The 21,988-nt window shown below is 45.5% G+C and overlaps 2 protein-coding genes and 1 long non-coding RNA gene across 6 annotated transcripts in view; 2 read left to right on the top strand and 1 right to left on the bottom strand.

Annotated features, from left to right (window-relative positions):
- RAB5A (RAB5A, member RAS oncogene family) overlaps nt 1-3,731 on the bottom strand; it is a 33,668-nt gene extending 29,937 nt beyond the window's left edge. Inside the window, exons 1-2 of the mRNA XM_006071960.3 lie at nt 3,422-3,731; nt 150-405 (exon numbers count right to left, since the gene is read on the bottom strand). Of these exons, the coding sequence (XP_006072022.1) occupies nt 150-312 (163 nt within the window). The 5' untranslated portion in view covers nt 313-405; nt 3,422-3,731. The remainder of the gene's footprint in view (nt 1-149; nt 406-3,421) is intronic.
- Nucleotides 3,732-3,921: 190 nt separating this feature from the next.
- On the top strand, nt 3,922-5,623 carry LOC112587308. Its single transcript, XR_003111772.3, has 2 exons — nt 3,922-4,172; nt 4,439-5,623. It is a non-coding gene; the product is annotated as an uncharacterized LOC112587308 (long non-coding RNA).
- A 6,299-nt stretch (nt 5,624-11,922) lies between these two features.
- Nucleotides 11,923-21,988, top strand: part of EFHB (EF-hand domain family member B) — a 64,321-nt gene continuing 54,255 nt past the window's right edge. The window contains exon 1 of one of the 4 annotated variants that reach the window (XM_025294257.3): nt 11,923-12,900. In XM_025294257.3, the coding sequence (XP_025150042.3) occupies nt 11,980-12,900 (921 nt within the window). In that variant the 5' untranslated portion in view covers nt 11,923-11,979. The remainder of the gene's footprint in view (nt 12,901-21,988) is intronic. The other 3 variants (XM_044948741.2, XM_006071956.4, XM_006071957.4) reach the window with 3 other exon arrangements.

Genomic DNA, 21,988 nt, shown 5'->3' with positions numbered 1-21,988 from the left:
TCAAGCTATAAAGTTTGGGTCTGCAGCTCAGCTCTTTTATTCACTCTGTGACCTATTTAGTTACCCATCATCATACAATCAGAACTGCAAAATCTTATTTGTCAATGTATGAGTCAATTAAATGAAGAAAGGATAAAAGAAAATCTCACCCCCAATGGTACTCTCTTGAAATTCATGAAACTGGCCCTTCACAAAACGAAGCACAAGGCTTGATTTGCCAACAGCAGACTCTCCCAGAAGTACTAGTTTGAACTGGCATATTTTATTTCCAGTATTTGGCCCGTTGGGTCTTGTTGCTCCTCGATTAGCCATGTCCAAATTTGAAAGAAGTCCCCAATTTCAGTTTCTTAAATGAACTTCCAGGATGCAAGGTGTCAATTCTTTTCTTTCTGGAGGTAAAAAAACCTGTAAAAAAACAAATATGATGTAATTAAAAATACAAATCAGCATAACAAAGCAAACCTCATATTATCACTTTAAAATTTTGCCTGTAACACAGTAATACATGACAATTATAGCCTCTATTGGACACTGACATTTACTTTAATTCACTGCCTTGATTAATAAGTAAAGGTATGAGCTTTGAGCCTAAAATCATACTGTAATTTTTAAGGCTCTGTAAACATTTTAAACCTAACCTTTATTAAAGACTCAATTTTGTGCCAGATGGTTTTAATTACTTAACATAGCCACTCAACAATCCTATAATGTTGCCTCTTCCAGTCCTTAAAAAAGAAGGAAACAGGCATAGGAAGGTTAGGTGACTTGACTGAGGTCACACAGTTACTGTGACGGAGCTTCGGCAGAGCTGAGTTTCAACCCCTGCAGCCTGAAAGGGGACTAGTTCTGGTTCTGGAACTAGATTACTTAGGTTAAAACGGTTTTGAGTAAAATTAAGTCAATTAAGGGAAAAATCTTAGCGCTGAAAACAGTTAAGTTCAAAAAAAAAAAACAGTTAAGTTCAATAAAAGTCAGCCATTATTATTTGAAGGCTCCTTTTAAATGGCACATGCTTTTTATTTAATGGTAACTTTGGAGCAACAAATATTTTAAGTAGATCTATGTCTGGTGGCTAAAGGATTTAATACTGTATTCTCCTGTTCTCAAATACATCATTCGTGCAAGTGTTAACCGCGGTTCTCTGGATGGTGAGTGAATCAGTGTCTTATTTACTTATACTCTTGTAGTTTTGGGGCTAACAATTAAACGTGTCATTATTTTCTATTTAACACACTTACAAAAAACTAGCCTAAAGCACAAGTTCTAAGTCTTCTTTTATTATTTAATAATGATAATTCTCAAAGATATTAGCAAACTTTTAAAAAATTATTTTCCAAGCTACTCACAAATCAATTGTAATAGCTTTCTCCTACTTTTAATCAAAATCTGACCATGTGCTTAATAACATTAAACATGATGATTCTCCTTCTCAAGTCACTGTTGGATTTCATTTAGGTACCTCTTAAGAAATCTGTCTTGCCCATGAAATAAGTTTATACAAAATCTCTCTTAACAATGAACTCATTAATAAACATATCTATGAGACCATACATCCAAGACAATAAAATCACCTCTACTTTATCTAAACGGCAGCACTGAAGACCTCTTATCTTTCAGTAATACACATTGTACCTAAAATATTTACAAATGAAATAATAGATCTGAGTTGCTCCCAAACAATGGGGGTATAAACAAAACAAGATAACTGAAGCTAGTTGATGGGTTCATTATACTATTCTTCCTACTTCTGCATAAAGAATTTTCTGTGATTAAAAAAACGCTCCAATCTCACATCTATCCTCCCACCACTCCCAAACACACCCCATTTGGGGATCCAATTCGATACAGCTACACTCATTTCTGCTGGAGCAACTGCTTTCATTTCAAACTGTCTACTCCAGAATATCCAATTTTCGTAACTGCTGTGAGAATTAAGAGAATATATGCGTAAAATATTGCTGATACAGTGGTCAACACATAGCAGCGACCGAAAATAGGCAATTAAAGTGCCCCTTTGATGAAATAATGACCAAATATCAATAGAATGTCATGTAAACTGAAAATGTACCAACAAACCTTCACATATCACACACAACAGCAACTAAAACACTTCCCAGCTATTACCTACAAAACAGCAAACTGAATTACTCATCAAGGACAACATGCTCTGAATTCCTATAGTACTCCTGAAATTTCAGGGAAAACATCAGATGCTCATTAAAGGGGGAAAAAAAAAAAAGATTTAGCTTTGGTTATAGTTCCAAGGACCTCAAACAAAAATATTAACTAAATCTAATTATAAATATAGTTAGCATTACATTAAGGTTAAAAGCTATATTTTGTAATATTCATTTGTATTCATTACAAACTTTTGTTTTCCAAAACCAAAGATTTTGCAGAAAATGCATTTTAAATCTTTTGAAAATAACTGCTATTCTGTAGTTAAAGTCCTTCTGGGTACTCTCTGATCAAAATTGAATTCATAACAGCAGCTAACATTTACTAGGCATTTATTTTATGCCAATCACCATTCCACGAATTAGGCTTACAGCAACCCTAAGAAACTCTTATAATCCCCATTTTAAATTAAGAATCAAGTTTCTGAACTGCCCGGAATTATCGCAGTTGTGTCCATGTGGTTTTTTTCCCCCACTAGTTATGTGAAAGGCAACTGATTGGACACTTAGGCTCCACTTCAGCAAAAAACAAAAACCAAGTGTGTGAATTATGACGTTCAGAGCTTAAAAAGTCTGGACGTCTTCAGAGAGTAGCCAGTTTGCAGGGAGGCGAACAGCAAAGCACGCTCAAAGGGCTCTACCGTCTGAGGGCTTCGGCGGCCTAGCCGTGTCGGGTTGCTTTCAGGCCGCACTTTACCACCTTCCAGAGCTGAGACAAGAGCCCCTAGACAGCCGGGCTCCCCGGGCCGCCGCCTCCCTCCATTACCGGGCTCGGGGAGCCGGGGTGGGCGGAGCTCCCTGAATTCACACCTGCCAGAGGCCCAGGTCCCTCTTCGGGGAACACCTGAGCCACCGGCAGCAGCTCCGACAGGCCAACAGGCAGGCCCGCCGGCCCGTGCGCATCCCTCCCCTCTCCTCCCCGAACCCAGCCCGACTCCGGCCGCGGACCCCCTACCCGGCTGCCGGGACGGGGCAGCGGCGCCGCGGCCTCCGGGCCGCTCTCGGGGCGCCATCTTGAGAAGGGAGCTGGGTGACACCCGCCGCTCCCTCGGCCGGCCCCCAAACCCTGGCCTCCGGGGCCCCTTCAGGGGGCCACCGCGGCCGCCGGGCGAGACGCCTCTTCCGGCGGCTCTCCGGTCCCAGGCCCCGGAGCGAGCAGGAAGGCTGGGGGCCCCTGTGACGGCGGGGCCCGCGGACCACTAGGGCTCTGACCCGCTTCGCGGGCGGAAGGCTGGCGGGGCTACCTGGGCTCGCAGCACGCGGAGCTGCGGCGCTGAAGCTCCGGCTGCAGGTTCCAGACGCAGCCCAGGCAGGGCCTGAAGCAGCGGCGGCGGCGGCGTGTCCTCCAGTCGCTCCGCTCCCCTCAGACTGGACGGTGCGGGGATCGCGCCGCGGTGCCGCCCCCGTCGGGCTCCGTCCCCGCCTCTCCGCTCCGCCTTCCTCTTTCCTTTCTCCTCCTCCTCCGCCGCCGCCGCCGCCCGGCGCTCGAGCTCCCACTGATTCTTCCTCCTCCTCCCTCCTCCCCTCAGGCCTGCCGCCGGCTCCTCCGCGAACCAAAACACAAACACTCCAGTCCCAGTGCGAGAGCCACTTCCGCCGCCGGGCGCCGGCCTCGCCGCCACGTCGCCGCACGTAGCGAGGAGCGCCCCTCCGTCACTTCCGCCGTCGCCCGCCCGCTCGCTCCGTCCGCGCCCCCGCCCGCGCTCAGAGCCCTCCCTGGCGGGGCGGGGCCGCTGGGTCACGTGACCCCGCCCGCCGCGGGGCGGGTCCAGCCGCGGGCCACCTCCCACCCCCGGAGGCCCCTGCGCGCGCAAGCCCGCCCTCGCGCGCGCCATTGTTGTTCGGCTGGCTGCTTAGCCCTCTTTTGGTCCGTGGGCCGGGAACGGCGGGGAGGGGCTGTTTAGCTGCCCTGCTTTCGAGGGCACCTTGGAGAGCTCGGGCCGAAGTAGGGCGCGGTGTCCCCCGTCCCTTACCCTGCAGCACCGACTCTGCTAGGTCGGCAGACTTTTCTGGCAGAGAGCGCCTCGTGACGCGCGTCTTTGCGGGTGGATGGGTGGGTGAAGGCTGGTGAGGGCCATTTACTCCGGGGAGGAGGGTGTGACCCAGAGGTGTCTTCTTAGGCGGGGAGGTCTTCCATAATAACCTGCTTTTCCGAGAGTTTACCAGTTTTTAGTGGAGAAGGGCACGTTATGAAATAATAGGTAGCTTCTGTTTGTACTAAATTCTAAACAGGAATTAATCCATTTTTCTTCCTGCGCTAGGAGGCTTGAACTCTGAGACTAGCATGGTTGTCGACTTCCTGCGTTGGAATATGACCTCCACGGAGTGGTCTCGCTGCTGTCTAGCTCAGTGACTGACAGCCTGGAAGTCTCCAGTCATGTTTGTGGAATTCATGAATGTGCCCTGCCTGTTTAACTGGTAAAGAATTCGAGGCACGGAGATTGTGTAACTTGTCCAGAATCACTGCGGAGTAGGTGCTGAAATCGTCTTTAAATTGCAGACTGGCTCAGAACCTGAGTTCTTAAGCACAGTTCCATTAAAGAACCCAAGACGTGCATCAGCTTCCTTTGCAGGAAGTTAGAGAACTAACAGGTTTGCCAGGAGGGAAGGGATAGGGAGTTTGGAATGGACATATGCGCGCTGCTATATTTTCAGCGCAACCAGCAAGCACCTGCTGTGTAGGGCAGGGAGCTCTGCTCAATGTTAGATGGCAGCCCCGCTGGGAGGGGAGTTGGGAGGAGAATGCGTGTTCACCACTGAGTCCTGTCAGGCTTTTTGAAACGCCAGGGACTGTAACCTGCCAGGCTTCTCTGTGCATGAAATGTTCCAGGCAAGGAGACTGGAGTAGGTTGCCATTTCCTACTCCAGGGCCTCTTCCGGGCCCAGGGATCAAATACGAGTTTCTTGCGTCTTCTGCATTGGCAGGTGGATTCTTCACCACTGTGACGCCTGAGAAGCCCCTCTGGGGAGAATGAATACACATGTATGTATGGCTGAGTCCCACTTGAAACTGTCGCAAACATTGTTAATTGGCTGTACTCCAGTATAAAATAAAATGTTAAAAAAATTTGTTTCACTACAGTCTCAGACAACCGGCAGTCTGGGCATCTGAAACCAAAACAAAAATCCTTTTGGAATTTGGTAGAGTGTTAAATCGATTTTTCCTCAGGATGAGGGTTGTTTTTTTTTTTTCAATTCGCTGTTTGTTTATAGCCCTGTTGTGAGGACATCAGTACTGACTGTCTGACAGCTGGGATTAAGGACAAATCTTTGTTCAGTGCCACCTGTATTCTGGAATTGGTAGTTTAGGGTCAGGATATGCATGATGTAGGCATTCTGTTATAAACTGTGTTGTACTTGACAGATACAGATCACCCTTATGTATTGATTTATCAGGAAAATAAGATGAAAGTATTTTTAAATAAAAGTTCACGTCACTCATGTTCCAGAGTTGTCGCCACTGCCTTCATTTTTACGCCGTCCGCACGTATCACACTTTTATGTTGTCATTAGTTTGTTCTTGGGAATCAAAAGTCAAATGATTTATGTTGAAAAGCCTAACTCCTGTCTTCTAACTACTTAGTTCTTTCTCCAGTTCTTTTTCCCAGAGGTAGTGTTAACTTTGTTTTTGCAAAGTTACTGTTATATTCAACTCTATATATTTTCTCCATTTTATGCAATCTAAAACATATCAGAGTCTCTGCAGTATACTTTTTATTTTTCTCTTTATTACTGTCCAAGTTATCTATCGTTCAGAAACAAATGACTCCAAAGCTTAGTCATTTAAAAAATTATTGTCTCTTGGTTCTGGGGGTTGAGTGGGCTTAGGTGATTTTCTGATGTGATGGCGGGGGGTCAGTCCTGGGGCTCGCGTTGCCTCAGCGTGTCTGGGAGCTCAGCTGGGGCTGTTGGCCAGAATACCTGCCTGTGGCCTGCCTCCTGGTTTTGGTTTCCTCACAGCATGTTGCTGGGTTCAAGCATGAATGTCCCCAAGATACCAGGCAGAGGCCGGGTGGCTTTTTATGACCTACCCCAAGAATATCACAGAGATAGTATCAGCGATGCTCAAGTCACAGACTTGTACAGATTTGAGGAAAGAAAGCCAGTGTCATGTTTTAACAAGAATATGCGTGAAATCTTGTGGCCATCTTGGAAAATACACTGATTTTTCTAATCATTTTATGAAAAGTGTCCTCATTTTTCTTGGCTATATCAGCAGTCTATTGAATGAAACATATCAATAGTTTTATCAATTCTAGTTTCAGATTTGCACAGTTTCCTATTTGGGGGTGTTAGTGCTGCAGTGCTGGATAAAGAACAAATTGGAATCAAGATTGCCAGGAGAAGGATCAATAACCTCAGGTAAGCAGATGACACCACCCGTACAGCAGAAAGTGAAGAGGAACTAAAGAGCCTCTTGATGAAAATCAAAGAGGAGAGTGAAAAAGTTGGCTTAAAGCTCAACGTTCAAAAAACGAAGATCATGGCATCTGGTCCCATCACTTCATGGCAAATAGATGGGGAAACAGTGGCAGATTTTATTTTCTCGGGCTCCAAAATCACTGAGGATGGTGACAGCAGCCATGAAAGCAAAAGACACTTGCTTCTTGGAAGCTCCTTGGAAGAAAATCTAATACCTAGGCCGTGTATTAAAAAGCAGACGTCGCTTTGCTGACAGGTCCCTATAGTCAAAGCTATGGTTTTTCCAGCAGTCATGTACGGATGTGAGAGTTGGACCATAAAAAAGGCTGTGCCAAAGAATTGATGCTTTTGAACTGTGGTGTTTGAGAAGACTCGTGAGAATCCCTTGGGCTGCAAGGAGATCAAACCAGTCCATCCTAAAGGAAATCAACCCTGAATATTCATTGGAAGGACTGATACTGAAGCTGAAGCTCCAATACTCTGGCCACCTGATGGGAAGAGCTGACTCATTGGAAAAGACCCTGATGCTGGGAAAGATTGAAGGCAGGAGGAGAAGGGGCAGCAGAGGATGAGATGGTTGGGTGGCATCACCAACTCGATGGACATGGGCTTGAGCAAGCTCCGGGAAGTGATGGAGGACAGGGTAGCCTGCGTGCTGCAGTGACGGGTTCACACAGAGCCAGACACGACTGAAGAACAACAGCACAGTGCTGCAGCGAACGCTGCTGCCGCTGCCGCGCCACCTCAGTCGTGTCCGACTCTGTGACCCCACAGACGGCAGCCCACCAGGCTCCTCCGTCACTGGGGTTCTCCAGGCAAGAATGCTGCAGTGAATAATTTAACTCATAAGTCATTTCTCATGTATTTCTGTAACAAGTTTCTCCAAGTTGATTGCTGATAAAAGTTACATACGTTGTAATTCTGATACATTTTTCCACACTGCCCTCCAACCAGCAATGCACAAAATGTCTGTTACCCTATTTCACTAACTCGAGGTAGTGTCATACTTGTAGATCTTTGCCATTCTTACATACATAGATTGATCTCTGCATGTTTTGGTGTACATCTGTTCACATAATGGGGTGAGGTCAATCATTGTTTCCATTTTCTGTGAACTATAACCATGGTATTGTTATATAGAATCATTTGCAGTCATCTTACTATTGTATTTGTTTCATTTATTAATGATAATATCTCTGTATTGTATTCATATTTATTTTAGAGATCCCCTGGAGTAGGAAATGGTAACTCACCCTAATATTCTTGCCTAGAACATTCCACAGACAGAGGAGCCTGGCGGGCTACAGTCCATGAGGTCGCAGAGTCGGAAACGACTGAGTGACTAAGCCTGCACACACGCGCGCATGTGTTTGGGCTAAGGTACCTTGTGGGTGCTCAGGCAGCATTTTGCAATGAAGGTCATTTGAATCCTTGAGCAGCCAGTCTTTCGGATCAGCTCCCCAGTTACTAACCCCGAGAGCATTATGTGTCATATGTAAATGGTGTCTGTGGTACTTTATCCCCAGGGGTGGTTCCAATACGGTGTGTTAGTCATGGTGATACCTGTTGAACAGTCCCAGGAAGAATCAGGAAATAGGATATGTCATATTAATTTTGGCAAGTCAACAGTATGTCCAAAACGAGAGCTATGCATCCCAAACCTGATTCTGCTTGATGACTGGTATTCACAGCCTCTCAGTCACCTAGACCTGAAAAAGCAGAATCATTTTCAGCTCTTCATGTCCATTCTATCACCCAAAATTCTCTAATCCCCAAATCTGAGCTATATTCCCAAAGCCTGGGCCATGATAGTATTCATATAAACTGAAGTTAATGCATACGCCTGCCTTTTCAATCCACTCCTACTCAGAAACATTCAGTTACTAAACAGAGTTTAGCAAAGTTCTTCAACTCTGGTCCCAGCCCATGTTTCTTTCATTCTAAGTGGCCCCTCCTCCCAATACTTGCCTTGTGCCCCAATCATACCATCTACTCTGTGATCTACAGTGTCGCCATTTTTCGTTTTGGCATCTTTGATCACTTCTTTCTCTGTGTCTGGAACATCATGCCCTCTTATCACTCAGGTCTCACCTTAGCCAGGTTGCAGGCTCCTTTGGATGGCATCTGAGGATTCTTCTACTGGAGTGATCTTATTCCTGTAATTTCATGGTACTTTATTCTCTATAATAGTTCTGATATCTGTCTGCCTTATTTTACAGTTAGAAAGTGTCTGCCTAGACTTTCCTCCTTAGGCTTTCATTCCCATTAGGATTTTAAGGTTCTTAGGGCCAGGACCATAATTTATTCATGATTTCAATTCCTCGCAGAGGAACTTTGATTGATACAATAAGGACCACCAAAATATTTGTGAACTTAATTACTTTTTTTGGCAGTGCCACATGGCTTGTGGGATCTTAGTTCCCCAACCAGAAATCAAACCTGGCCCTTGGCAGTGAAAGCACCAAGTCCTAACCATTGGACCGCCAAGGAGCTCCTGAGTTTAATTACGTTTAGACTGGGGAACATCTGACTTAAGAAGACCTCACAGGTAATACATGGATGCCGAAATTTATTCATTGTTAAGAACTCCCCATCATTGTTCTAGGCTATTGCTTCCTTATTCGTTTCTTTTTACCAATTTTGTCTATTATCTCACCTCCTTCATGAGGGAATTTCCTGGCAGTCTAGTCATTCAGTTCAGTTCAGTTCAGTTGCTCAGTCATGTCCGACTCTTTGTGACCCCATGAATCGCAGCACGCCAGGCCTCCTTGTCCATCACCATCTCCTGGAGTTCACTCAAACTCATGTCCATTGAGTCGGTGATGCCATCCAGCCATCTCATCCTCTGTCGTCCCTTTTCCTCCTGCCCCCAATCCCTCCCAGCATCAGAATCTTTTCCAATAAGTCAACTCTTCGCATGAGGTAGCCAAAGTACTGGAGTTTCAGCTTTAGCATCATTCCTTCCAAAGAACACCCAGGGCTGATCTACTTTAGAATGGACTGGTTGGATCTCCTTGCAGTCCAAGGGACTCTCAAGAGTCTTCTCCAACACCACAGTTCAAAAGCATCAATTCTTCAGTGCTCAGCTTTCTTCACAGTCCAACTCTCACATCCATACATGACCACTGGAAAAACCCTAGCCTTGACTCTATGGACCTTTGTTGGCAAAGTAACGTTTCTGCTTTTCAGTATGCTATCTAGGTTGGCCATAACTTTTCTTCCAAGGAGTAAGCATTAAAACTCCTCATTTTCACTACTGGGGCCTGTGTTCAATGTTCTGGGAACTAAGACCAGCAAGCCACAGGCCATGGCCAAAAAAAAAACAACACCACCTCACTTCATTCATGAATACATTGCCTAGTATTTTATAGTTTAGCCGTAATGTTTGCCTGGGGAAGTGCTGCTCAGTGGCTGGTACTTCTAAGATGCAGTGGTAATTTGGGAGAGCTGGAAATGCCACAGTAAGGCTTTGCCCTTGCACTACCACTCATAATATGCTGTGTGTTTTTTTCCTAACCCAGGATACCTGAGGAGGACAGATCATTTGATACATTTTTGTATTAAATGTAAGATCCTACCAGTTGATAAAATTTCTCAAGGAAGCTACAAAATGGATAGAGCCTAAATACAGTCATACAGAACTCAGCACAGCATTCGAGGGCTGCCTTTGCCCCCAAACCTCTAAACACAGACTGGAGAACTCCCAGAACCTTGCGTCTCTCAAGCACCCACAACACTCCATGTCTTCTTCCTTCCCCTCCAGGAAATCTGTCTTCCCTTGATCGTGTAGCTGAAGAATGACTCTTTGCATAGATAGTGAGGAATGATAACGTTTGCTTTTAACTGGGTCAGTTTGGAGGAAAAAAATGAAAGGTAATTCTGACAGAAGGCATTGCAGGCCTGGTGGCAAGGCAGTGAGAAAACATGGGAACCTGAGCTGCTCAGGCTTCAAAAACTCATGTGTCTGCAGGGCACCTGCAGCCTCAGCTCAGTGTCGCCGCCAAGGGGTTGCTAAACCTGCTGATTCTAAAGGGGCTTCCTTCCATAGCACAGTGTTCCATTTTCTCCATAACACTCTTCACTCATCTTGTGAAATGACCTCATTCATTGGTTTACTTGATGGTTATCTATCCCTTATTGTGGTTGTTTAGTTGAAAAGCTGTGTTCGACTCCTTTGGGACCCCGTGGACTGTAGCACACCAGGCTCCTCTGTCCATGGGATTTCCCAGGCAAGAATACTAGAGTGGGTTGCCATTTCCTTCTCCAGAGGATCTTCCTGACCCAAGGATCGAACCCAGGACTCTTGAATTGTGGGCAGATTCTTACCAGCAGAGCCACCAGGGAAGCCCCCAGTATATGTAGAACATGACAAATATTCAAATATGCATTCATTAAAACTTGAAAGAGTTTAAAGAAAATCCCATATGTAAGTTTGAGTTTGCCACATTATTTTTAAAATCCAATATCTGGGGCTTCGCTGGTCCAGTGGTTGGGAGGCCATCTGCCATCGCAGATGACACCAGATTCGATCCCTGGTCCCTGGTCCGGGAAGATCCTACATGCCTCTGGGAGGCTAAGCCTGAGCCAAACTACTGAGCCCTGGAGCCTGTGCTCTGCAACAAGAGAAGCCCTTCCAATGAGAAGCCCTCGGCATCGCCACTGGAGAGTAGACCCCATTCACTGCACCTGGAGAAAAGCCGCGCACGACGGAGACCCAGTGCAGCCAAAATCACTAAATAAATTAAAAAATCCATCATGCATTATTGTATAACTCATTCCAAGCTTTAATATATTCACTTGAAATGCTCTTTAAAGTACAGTTATTGAAGTGTAAGTCACACTTTTAAGATGGTCCTTACAGCTGCCAAACGTAACTTCACAGATTTTTTTTTAAAGGAGTTGTTAAGCACTGAGAGAACTACATGCAGTTCGCAGGTACTTTCACAAGCCAGGACGTAAAACTGGCGCTCTCCACCAGACAGAGGGCTGTTCATTCCTCGAACAGGCCCTGTTAACAGTGAAGTCAACAGGCCCGCAGCGGGGAGGAGACCCCTGGCTGAACCCGCCCTGAGGGGACCGCCTTCTGAGAAGTTGGGCATCATTTGCTCTAGAGCCCAGAACCACATATTTCAAGTAATTTTCTTGCCCTCCAGTCTACTAAAGAGGGGTGGAAGGAGAGGGTAAGAGAGGAGGCAAGGATAAGGAAGCAAGAATGAGGAGAGATGGGGGAGAGAGAGGAGGGAAGAGAAGGGCGTGGCTCGCGCACAGAGCTGCGCTCCAAGCCCCGCCCCCGTTTCCCAGGTAACCGGGTAAACAGACCTTGTCTCCTCTTCCCTGCGAACCCCGCTAGGTGTTGAACGGGCAGGGACCCAGGGTGGAGATGTGCTCTTTTCTGAGAGTGCCGTCCCCCAAAGGGATGGAGCCCTCCAAGGGGTTAGGAGCTCCCCTCCAGCCCGGTACAGCTTATCCCTCAGAGATGAGTGCCCTTGGACCGGGAATGACGGTGTCTGGGAGGAAATCTCCCCTGAGCATGGAGGTGGGACTCGCCCTGGAAGGAAAGGATGACTTAGAAGAGAGGAGAGTCTTCATGGGAACAACATCTCCCACGGAGCTGGGGCTCAGAGTGGGCTTAGGAAAAGATTTCCCATGTAGTAAGACATATGAAAAGAGGATGGCATCACCAGAAATAAGATCTCCATCAAGCAAGGGGCTTGAACTGAGATTGAAAAGACAGAATATTTCTAGGACCTTCATGGATGGGAGTAATTTAGGAGTCCACAGGGTCTCAGCCTCACAGGAAACAAAACCTCCTCTGAGTGCGTTGCCCGGAAGAGTGGGTTTAGAAAAGGAGCGTTTTCTGGCAGGGTATTGTCCAGGAAGGGTAACACAGCCTCCACTGGGCCAGGCGTGTGAAAGTCCACAGGCTTCAGGGGGCAGGAGATGTCCTATGACTGGTGACCCTGAAGGGTTCGGGGCGTCAGTGAGCAAGCTACCTGCTTTGGGGATGGAGTGTAGAGGGGAACTGGGAGGAGAGTCCACCTGTGTGGTGACGAAGCCCAGCGCAGAGACAGAGCCTCCTGTGGAGGTGGACATGGGGCTCACCCGCCCAGAGGAGCTGGCTGAAATGGAGTTTCCAGAGCCCCAAATGGGCTTGGTGATAGAACCTTCTGCATGCCAGTTGGCCCAACAACCTGAGGAGCAAAGGGAAGCTGAGAACACTGAACCAGGAGTAGAACCTCCAGATCGCATCAGACCCATATACTCTGGGAAATGTTTTGATCGGATGCCTTGCTGGCCAAGTGTAAGTTTTTTTCCTAACACTTTCCCCCTTTCTTCTTTGACTTGCATTCCATCCCTCAGTCTGCACCTTCTCAATCTTCTTTCTCCAGAACATGTTGTATCCGAGTATTCACGTAGCTTTTTTCAGAAACATTTTTCTTTTTCCATTCATTATTCTGTGACTTATTTGTTCTTTCAGATAAGACTTGTGACCATTATGCTGGGTCCAGGGCACTAACAAATGAAAAGCATGTGGTCCCTACCCTGTGGGTTTAGGTTGTCACTCCAGTGATGAAGACGATAACTAAACAAATATTATGTAGATGTCTATATGAATAGAAAACAAATGTGATTCTTCCTTAATAGAGGTTCACTGTAAACATGGAGCTCAATGGAAAATTTGGACAGTTTTGTTTGCAGGAGATGGGAAAGCCTTTACAGAGCCAGGAGTACTGGAGCTCATTTAGAAAGGGGCTTCCTTGGCCGTCCAGTGGTTAAGACTGCGACCCCAGTGCAGGGTCACGGGTTCAATCCCAGGTTGGGGAATTAAGATCCTGCATGGACTGTAAGGAGACCCAACTAGTCCCTCCTAAAGGAAATCAGTCCTGAATATTCTTTGGAAGGACTGATGCTGAAGCTGAAACTCCAATACTTTGGCCACCTGATGCGAAGAACTGACTCATTTGAAAAGACTCTGATGCTGGGAAAGATAGAAGGCAGGAGGAGAAGGTGACTACAAAGGATGAGATGGTTGGATGGCATCACTAACTCAATGGACATGAGTTTGAGTAAACTCCAGGAGTTGGTGATGGACAGGGAAGTCAGGCATGCTGCAGTCCATGGGGTCACAGTTGGACATGACTGAGTGCCTGAACTGAGTCCTTAAAAAAATGTGTCAGTATTTGTCATTTGGGAAAAAGGGTTGAGGCACCTTGAGCCAAGAACGGCATATAGCATGGCCAAAACTTCTTGAGTCGGGAGGTATAAACAATTCTGTTTAGCCAGCATAGCGGTAGGAGATGAAGAAGAAATCGAAAGGTCCACAACGCAGGAGTAAAACGCGTGGGAGAGAGCAATGGTGGGTCTTCACGAGGGAGGAAATAAATACAGTTTGCTTTTTGTAAAGATATATGTGTTATCAATAATAATGGTGGACTGGAAGGGAAAGATATTGGATAGTCAGGCTATTTCAAGGTAATGATGGCCTGAAATGAATGCAGAGTTAGAAAGAATGGATAGGAAAGAGCCATTCTGAGAAGCTTTCAGGAGATGGTATTGTTAAGAACTGCCATCCGGTTGTGGATCTATGTGGTGAAAGACAGGGAAGTGGATGGACAACTTAGGAGTTTCTCTGTTGATAATGAGACATTTTCCGGTTTGGTGGCCCATGAGTATCTGGTGAACACCTGGAGCTTGCAGTCCTGAGTGTGAGACGTCTGCAGGGTGCCAGATGAAACAGCCAGGGAGACCAGCTGGAGCCGTGGGTGGGGGTGGGATGAGAAGGTCTGGGCAGGAACCTTGGGGAACATGTGAGACTGTCAGAAGAAGGAATGTCAGCTAGGTAATTATTTTATTTTCTTATTTTTTAAACATTTTGGCCTTGCCATGTGGCATGTGGGATCTTAGTTCCCCTACCAGGGATCAAACCTGCTCCTCCAGTGGAAGCGTGGAGTCTTAACCACTGAATCACCAGAGACGTCCCAACTACATGAGTTCTTGAGGACAAGGATTTTCTCATATTTATCGCATAGCTTCATGCATATCACAATGCCCAGCTTATAGTGGCCATTCAGTAAATATATGTTTGATAAATAGGAGGAGGGCTGGATGAGTGAGTGGGATAGAAGGAAAAGACAAGTTGAAGAGGGTGGTATTGAGGAACAGAAAGGGAGCACCCTTAAAATGTTCCGGGAATAAAGGAGAGATAGGAGAACACAGTTTCGCTGAACTGGTCACAGGGATTCTGCAGAATTTTCTCTTTCTGCATCTGCAGACTTCTGTTCCCCTTGGGGCTCAGGGCGTTCTTTTGCCTCGGACCCCTTTACTCTCTGCTTCCTTCGTTGGGTTTCCCCAGCCACTCTCTTCTCACTTGGCCGTGCCTGCTTCTCCTTTCTGGATGGGTTCTGCAGTCTAAGGCTTCAGACCTGACCTCACGTAGGAGCGGAGACCAGCTTCCGGTTTCCGAAACAGGCAATTCTAAAACCCCTGCTTCCCCCTACCTTTCACATCCTCCTTTCTAATTGTGAAAGGATAGGGACAAGAGCTTCAAGGAGAAAGTGACCAGCAGTGTTAAAAACGTCTGCGATAGGGGAAATAGAATAAAGATAAACCAGCTTTGGACATTAAGGGAACTAGTGACATTGTTAGAATTCAGATTCCAGTATACTGAAGAGTGAAATTAGAATTAGAGAAAAGTATTGTGAATTTTTTCTCCCTTGAGGAAGTGTGACAGTGAAGGGAATGGAGTAAAGATTCCGTTTAGGGATACATTTGTTTAGTGGATCGGGAGGGGAGTTTGAGATAACTCCAAGGAGGTGATGAGCCTACCCTAGGTAGGCAGGAGGGAGTGAAAATGGGATCACAGGCAAGAGGAGAGATGAGTTAAGACTAGAAATGAGACTCCTTTAAAAATACATGTGTAAATATTAAAATATCCAGGGTTTCCTTGGTGGTCCAGTGGTTAAGACTTTGCCTTCCAATATAGGGGGTGTGGGTTCCATCCCTGGTCAGGGAGCTGAGATCTCACATGCCTTGTGGCCAAAAAAGCCAAAACATAAAACAGAAACAGTACTGTAACAAATCAATAAAGACTTAAAAATGGTCCACATCAAAAAAATCTTAAAAAAATTGAAATACCTGCTTTCAGTATAAAACAAAGATAATAACACGGAATATTGAGAAAACAGGAATGGAAACACACATAAGCTCACTACCGTAACACTGTGCCTACTGGCGGAGAAGGCGATGGCACCCACTCCAGTACTCTTACTTAGAAAATCCCATGGATGGAGGAGCCTGGTGGGCTGCAGTCCATGGGGTCGCTAAGAGTCGGACACGACTGAGCGACTTGGCAGTAGCAGCAGCGTACCTACTGGCACTTCATTGCATTCACATTATCAGATCAGATCAGATCAGTCGCTCAGTCGTGTCCCACTCTTTGCGACCCCGTGAATCGCAGCACGCCAGGCCTCCCTGTCCATCACCAACTCCCGGAGTTCACTCAGACTCACGTCCATCGCGTCAGTGATGCCATCCAGCCATCTCATTCTCTGTTGTCCCCCTCTCCTCCTGCCCCCAATCCCTCCCAGCATCAGAGTTTTTTCCAATGAGTCAACTCTTTGCATGAGGTGGCCAAAGTATTGGAGTTTTAGCCTTAGCATCATTCCTTCCAAAGAAATCCCAGGGTTGATCTCCTTCAGAATGGACTGGCTGGGTCTCCTTGCAGTCCAAGGGACTCTCAAGAGTCTTCTCCAACACCACAGTTCAAAAGCATCAGTTTTTCGGTGCTCAGCTTTCTTCACAGTCCAACTCTCACATCCATACCTGACCACTGGAAAAACCCTAGCCTTTACTAGATGGACCTTTGTTGGCAAAGTAATGTCTCTGCTTTTCAATATGCTATCTAAGTTGGTCATAACTTTTCTTCCAAGGAGTAAGCATCTTTTAATTTCATGGCTGCAGTCACCATCTGCAGTGATTTTGGAGCCCCAAAAAATAAAGTCTGACACTGTTTCCACTGTTTCCCCATCTATTTCCCATGAAGCGATGGGACCAGATGGCATAATCTTTGTTTTCTGAATATTGAGCTTTAAGCCAACTTTTTCACTCTCCTCTTTCACTTTCATCAAGAGGCTCTTTAGGTCCTCTTCACTTTCTGCCATAAGGGTGGTGTCATCTGCATATCTGAGGTTATTGATATTTCTCCCAGCAATCTTGATTCCAGCTTGTGCTTCTTCCAGCCCAGTGTTTCTCATGATGTACTTTGCATAGAAGTTAAATAAGCAGGGTGACAATATACAGCCTTGACGAACTCCTTTTCCTATTTGGAACCAGTCTGTTGTTCCATGTCCAGTTCTAACTGTTGCTTCCTGACCTGCAGGATTATTTCCCCACTATTTTTCTGTAAAAATAGTCTATGAAATTCTTTAGGTATTATATGTCTTAGAATATTTCCTTAGGATAGAGTCTCAGGAGAAGTCAAAGGATGAATCTTTTTCTGGTTCTTATTGCCAAATCACTTCCTGTAAGATTGTAGCACTGAATTTTAAAAATTAATAATGATTTGTAAGGCATTGTTTTAATTCAAATTTATTTGATTTATAACAAGACTAAAAGCTGTTTCGTATGGTTGTTTTCATTTTTTTAAAAAATCCTTACATCTGTTCATCTTGCTGAGCTCTAATTGGTCTTTATTGCTTCCTGTTTCTTTTGGATTTACTGGGCAGACGATCATATTGATGCTGTGGCCTTTCCTTCTTTGATGTTTACAATTCTCACTTTAATTTCCTATCTCACTACACTTCCTATGATCAATAATACAATATAGAAAGTCTCTTTTCAGACTTTAATGGGAATGATTCTAATGGTTCACCATTAAGTATTATATTTGTAATATCCATCCCCAGTTTGCTAAGTATGTTTAAAAATCAGGAATAGAACTTGAGCTATGAAGAGCCTTCTCTGTGTTTGTTGAAATACATCTTTTCTGAATTAGCATGGTTAATTTTCTAATAGTGAACCATCTTCATATATTTAGGCTGAGCCCTACTTGGTTGTGATATATTATTATTATTATTATATACTCTTGGATTTTATTTCCCAGATATTTACTAGGATTTTTGTATCAGTTTTTGTTCAGTTGCTAAGTCATGTCTGACTTTGCGACCCCATGGACTGCAGCACGCGAGGCCTCTCTGTCCATCGCCAACTCCCAGAGCTTACTCAAACCCTTGTCCATCGAGTTGGTGATGCCATCCAACCATTTCATCCTCTGGTGTCCCCTTCTCCTCCTGCCCTTAATCTTTCCCAGCATCAGGGTCTTTTCAAATGAGTCAGCTCTTCGCATCAGGTGGCTATAGTATTGGAGCTTCAGCTTCAGCATCAGTCCTTCCAATGAAAATTCAAGGTTGATTTCCTTTAGGATGGACTGGTTTGATCTTGCAGTCCAATTGGACAGAGTTTTCCTTTTTGTGTTATCTTTCTCTAAGTTTGGTGTTAAGGTAATGCTAATATGTGAAAAGGATTGGGAAGCCTTCCATATTTTCATTTTCTTTATACTTGCAACAGTTTAGATATTATGCATATTGTCTACTTCTTGTAGACTTTGTAGAACTCATGTAGCTGAAAGGAAAAGAACAGGGGATCCCCAGTGTGCTCCCCGAGGGGTGGGATAGGGAAGCATTTGACGCCCTTGAGTTCATCCAGCCTCAGAGGAGGGAGGAAGTGCATGTGGATGGGGTCAAAACCCATGTTCAAGTTTGGCAGTGAGGACAGCTCAGATGGAAAAATCTAGCTGCTGAGCCTGCTGAAACCAGTCCCTGAAGACACCTGCTTTCCATCAGGCCATTCCAGTGTCTGGGGGAGGGATGTGTCTCTGTAAGGACTCCCGTCCTGTGGCTGCAGGCGAAGGTCTGCCCTGACGGATTATGAGACTCCCGGGGCCTTCTTGTCCTGAGCGACTAGTACACTGAGCCCTGAAGTACAAAGAGGAGAAAGGAAGGAACGTTACAAAGAAAAGTTTAAAAAAGATTCTGTTGTCTACAATGACTAGACAGCATGTTAGGTGCTGCTGCTGCTAAGTCGCTTCAGTCGTGTCCGACTCTGTGCGACCCCATAGACGGCAGCCCACCAGGCTCCCTGGGATTCTCCAGGCAAGAACACTGGAGTGGGTTGCCATTTCCTTCTCCAGTGCATGAAAGTGAAATGTGAAAGTGAAGTCGCTCAGTCATGTCCGACTCTTCGCGACCCCATGGACTGCAGCCTACCAGGCTCCTCCGTCCATGGGATTTTCCAGGCAAGAGTACTGGAGTGGGGTGCATTGCCTTCTCCTGTTAGGTGCTAGGGCTGTGCAAAGATGAGAAATGATTCAGTACCCGCTTTCAAAACACTCTTACAACCCAGAGTCTTGTGACCAACAAACCAATGATTTTACACTGTGGTAAATGTCATGCAAAGAGATGCCTTTTTTCCCTCCTTGTTCTACACTAAGAGAAAGTGAAAGTGTTACTTGCTTAGTCATGTCTGACTCTGCGATCCCAGGAATTGTAGCCTGCCAGGCTCCTCTGTCCATGGAACCCTTCAGGCAAGAACACTGGAGGGGGTAGCCTTGCCCTTCTCCAGAGGATCTTCCTGACCCAGAGATTGAACCTGGGTCTCACGTGTTGTAGGCAGATTCTTTACCATGTGAGCCACAAGCGGAGCCCCTGATGGCTATTCAGGGAGTGGGTAGAGGCAAAGGGGTCACCCATTCTAAATCTTATGAGAACCTGATAATTGTGCAAACCCTGGTACTCAAAAACAAGTCACAGGGCTTCTCTGGTTGCTCAGTGGTAAAAGAGTCTGCCTGCCAATGCAGGAGACACAGGTTCAATCCCTGGTCCGGGAGGATCCCATATGCCAAGGAGCAAGTAAGCCCACGAGCCACAACTATTGGGCCTGTGCTCTGGGGCCCGGGAACTGCAGCCACTGAGCCCACGTCCAGCAAGCACTGAAGGCCCAGCCCAGACGCCGTTCACTGCAACGAGAGAGGCCACTGCAGTGAGAAGTCTGCACCGCAGCTAGAGAGTAACGCCTCTCACTGCACCTAGAGGAAAGCCCAGCACAGCCAAAAATAAATACATAAATAAAAATTTTTTTTGAACTCCTAATTTTTGTCTGAATTTGCAAAGAGCCAATTTGGGCAGAATTCTCAGACGTGGATGGTTTCATTTGCATGATGGGTTCAGGGTCTAATGGGCAGAAAGATTGATGCTCTCACTCCTCTTTTTTGATGAGATGTTCAGAGTTAGGGGCAGTGATCTATGGTAAGACAGTTATCTTGACCAAGGGAGAGATGGAACCCTTGTATTAGCCTACCCTGCATTAGGAGAGTGGACGACTATGGGCTGGTGGATCTTTCACAGCTGAAAATGGTCTTGTATCAACCTTCCTGAGTTGACCTGAATCTTGGGAACCAATGACGTGAAGTGACGGGGGACTTGGTCCCTGAAACCTGTGTTTTGAGGGCTGACTGACGAGGTGGCCAAGTGAGGTGGCCCGGGTGTGGCAAGGACGGAGTGCGGAGCTGGTCAGCGGGCTGGGAGTTTGTTTGCGCACAGAGAGCCTGAGCAGGCAGGCAAAGACAGGATGGTAGGAGCCAGGCTTCTTACTGGCAGAGAAAAAAGTCACAAATACAAAAATGAGAAGGTGGAAGGAATCCTGCTGTGTGACTTGTAATTGGAGGTATCAGTGGAAACTCATGGTGTATCTGCCTATCTATATCTAGATAGCTTTACATTTATAGAGCTTTATTTATTTATAGGGCTTCCCTGGTAGCTCAGCTGGTAAAGAATCCGCCTGCAATGCAGGAGACCCTGGTTTGATTCCTGGGTCAGGAAGCTCCCCTGGGGAAACGATAAGCTACCCGCTCCAGTATTCATGGGCTTCCCCAGTGGCTCAGATGGTGAAGAATCTACCTGCAATGTGGAAGATCTGGGTTTGATCCCTGGGTTTGGAAGATCCCCTGGAGGAGGGCATGACAACCCACTCTAGTATTCTTGCCTGGAGAATCCCCATGGACAGAGGAGCCTGGTGGGCTACGGTCCATGGGGTCACAGAGTCGGACATGACTGAGCAACTAACCACACATTACGGTTATATCTATAGCTATGTCTATATTCTTGTCAATGTCTAAGCTAGATACATTTAATTAAATAGAATATTGTAGAACTGATATAGCTGCGAGTGTGTGGGGGCGTGCATATATCACCCATTTCCTAACTTCATCCTCTAAGAGGATCTAGAAGTAATGTTTATCTCGTAGCAATGAGCACACCAGAACCTGGATCTTGATTTCTAAACATCATTCTCTATTAAAGGGAATCAGGACTCTGGGGGAATGAGGACTCTAGGGCTGGTGTATTATAATATGAACTTGGAACACTTTTGAGAACCAAAAAGTAAGAAAATGCTCAAAGAATATTGCAGATATGTCAAAGTGGTGCAGAAACAAGTCTGAAAGGGCTCCTGGAGGGGTTCCACCAAACTATTATACTTTGAGCATTCAATACCATTGCCACTGAATAAAGGGGAAGGGGGGAGGGATAACTTCGGAGTATGGAATTCAGATACACACAATGCCAGGCATAAAACAGACAAACAAGGACCTGCTGATAGCACAGCCAACTGTAGTCAATGCCCTGGGACAACCTATTATGGAAAACAATGAAGTGAAATTTATATATAAAAAGGAATTTATGGAAAATTTCTTCATGAATTGAACATTCATAAGCATTTTATGAATTGAAAATAGTTAATATATATACATAAACTGAATCACTTTGCTGTAACACAATATTGTAAATCAACTACTTCAATTAAAAATTGCCATTGAATAAAATAGAAATCCAGGTACTTAATACGGATATAAAAACATGAATGATTAAATAAATAGTAAGGAAAGAGAGTCTCCTTTCAGTTTAATTCCAGTTAATAAATGTAGATGAAATGATGGAATTAAAAAATGACACTTTGGCAACCATCACATAGTAATGGTTTAGACAAGACTCATCAGCAGGTGTTGGAACAGCAGGTAACAGTTTAGGGACTTCCCTGGCGATCCAGTGGTTAAGAAGCTGCCCTTCCACTGCGGGGGTGGCCAGGCGGGGCTGGCGAGGGGGCAGGTTCGATCCCTGGTTGGGGAACTAAGATCCCACATGCCGAGTGTCGTGCCAGGTTTAGTGAGGGACTGGATATTTACAAAGAATATTTTTTTTAATTTGTAGTAGATTCACAGTGTGTTAATTTCTGCTTTATTGCAAATTTACTCAGTTATAAATGTATGCAGTCTTCTTTATATTCTCTTCCATTGTGGATTATCACAGGATATCGAGTACAGGTCCCTGTGCCATAGA

This window comes from Bubalus bubalis, chromosome 1, assembly GCF_019923935.1.
Source record: "Bubalus bubalis isolate 160015118507 breed Murrah chromosome 1, NDDB_SH_1, whole genome shotgun sequence".
Lineage (NCBI taxonomy): Eukaryota > Metazoa > Chordata > Mammalia > Artiodactyla > Bovidae > Bubalus > Bubalus bubalis.
The sequence above is the reverse complement of the archived record's forward strand: the minus strand, read 5'-3'. Positions and strand labels throughout refer to the sequence as shown.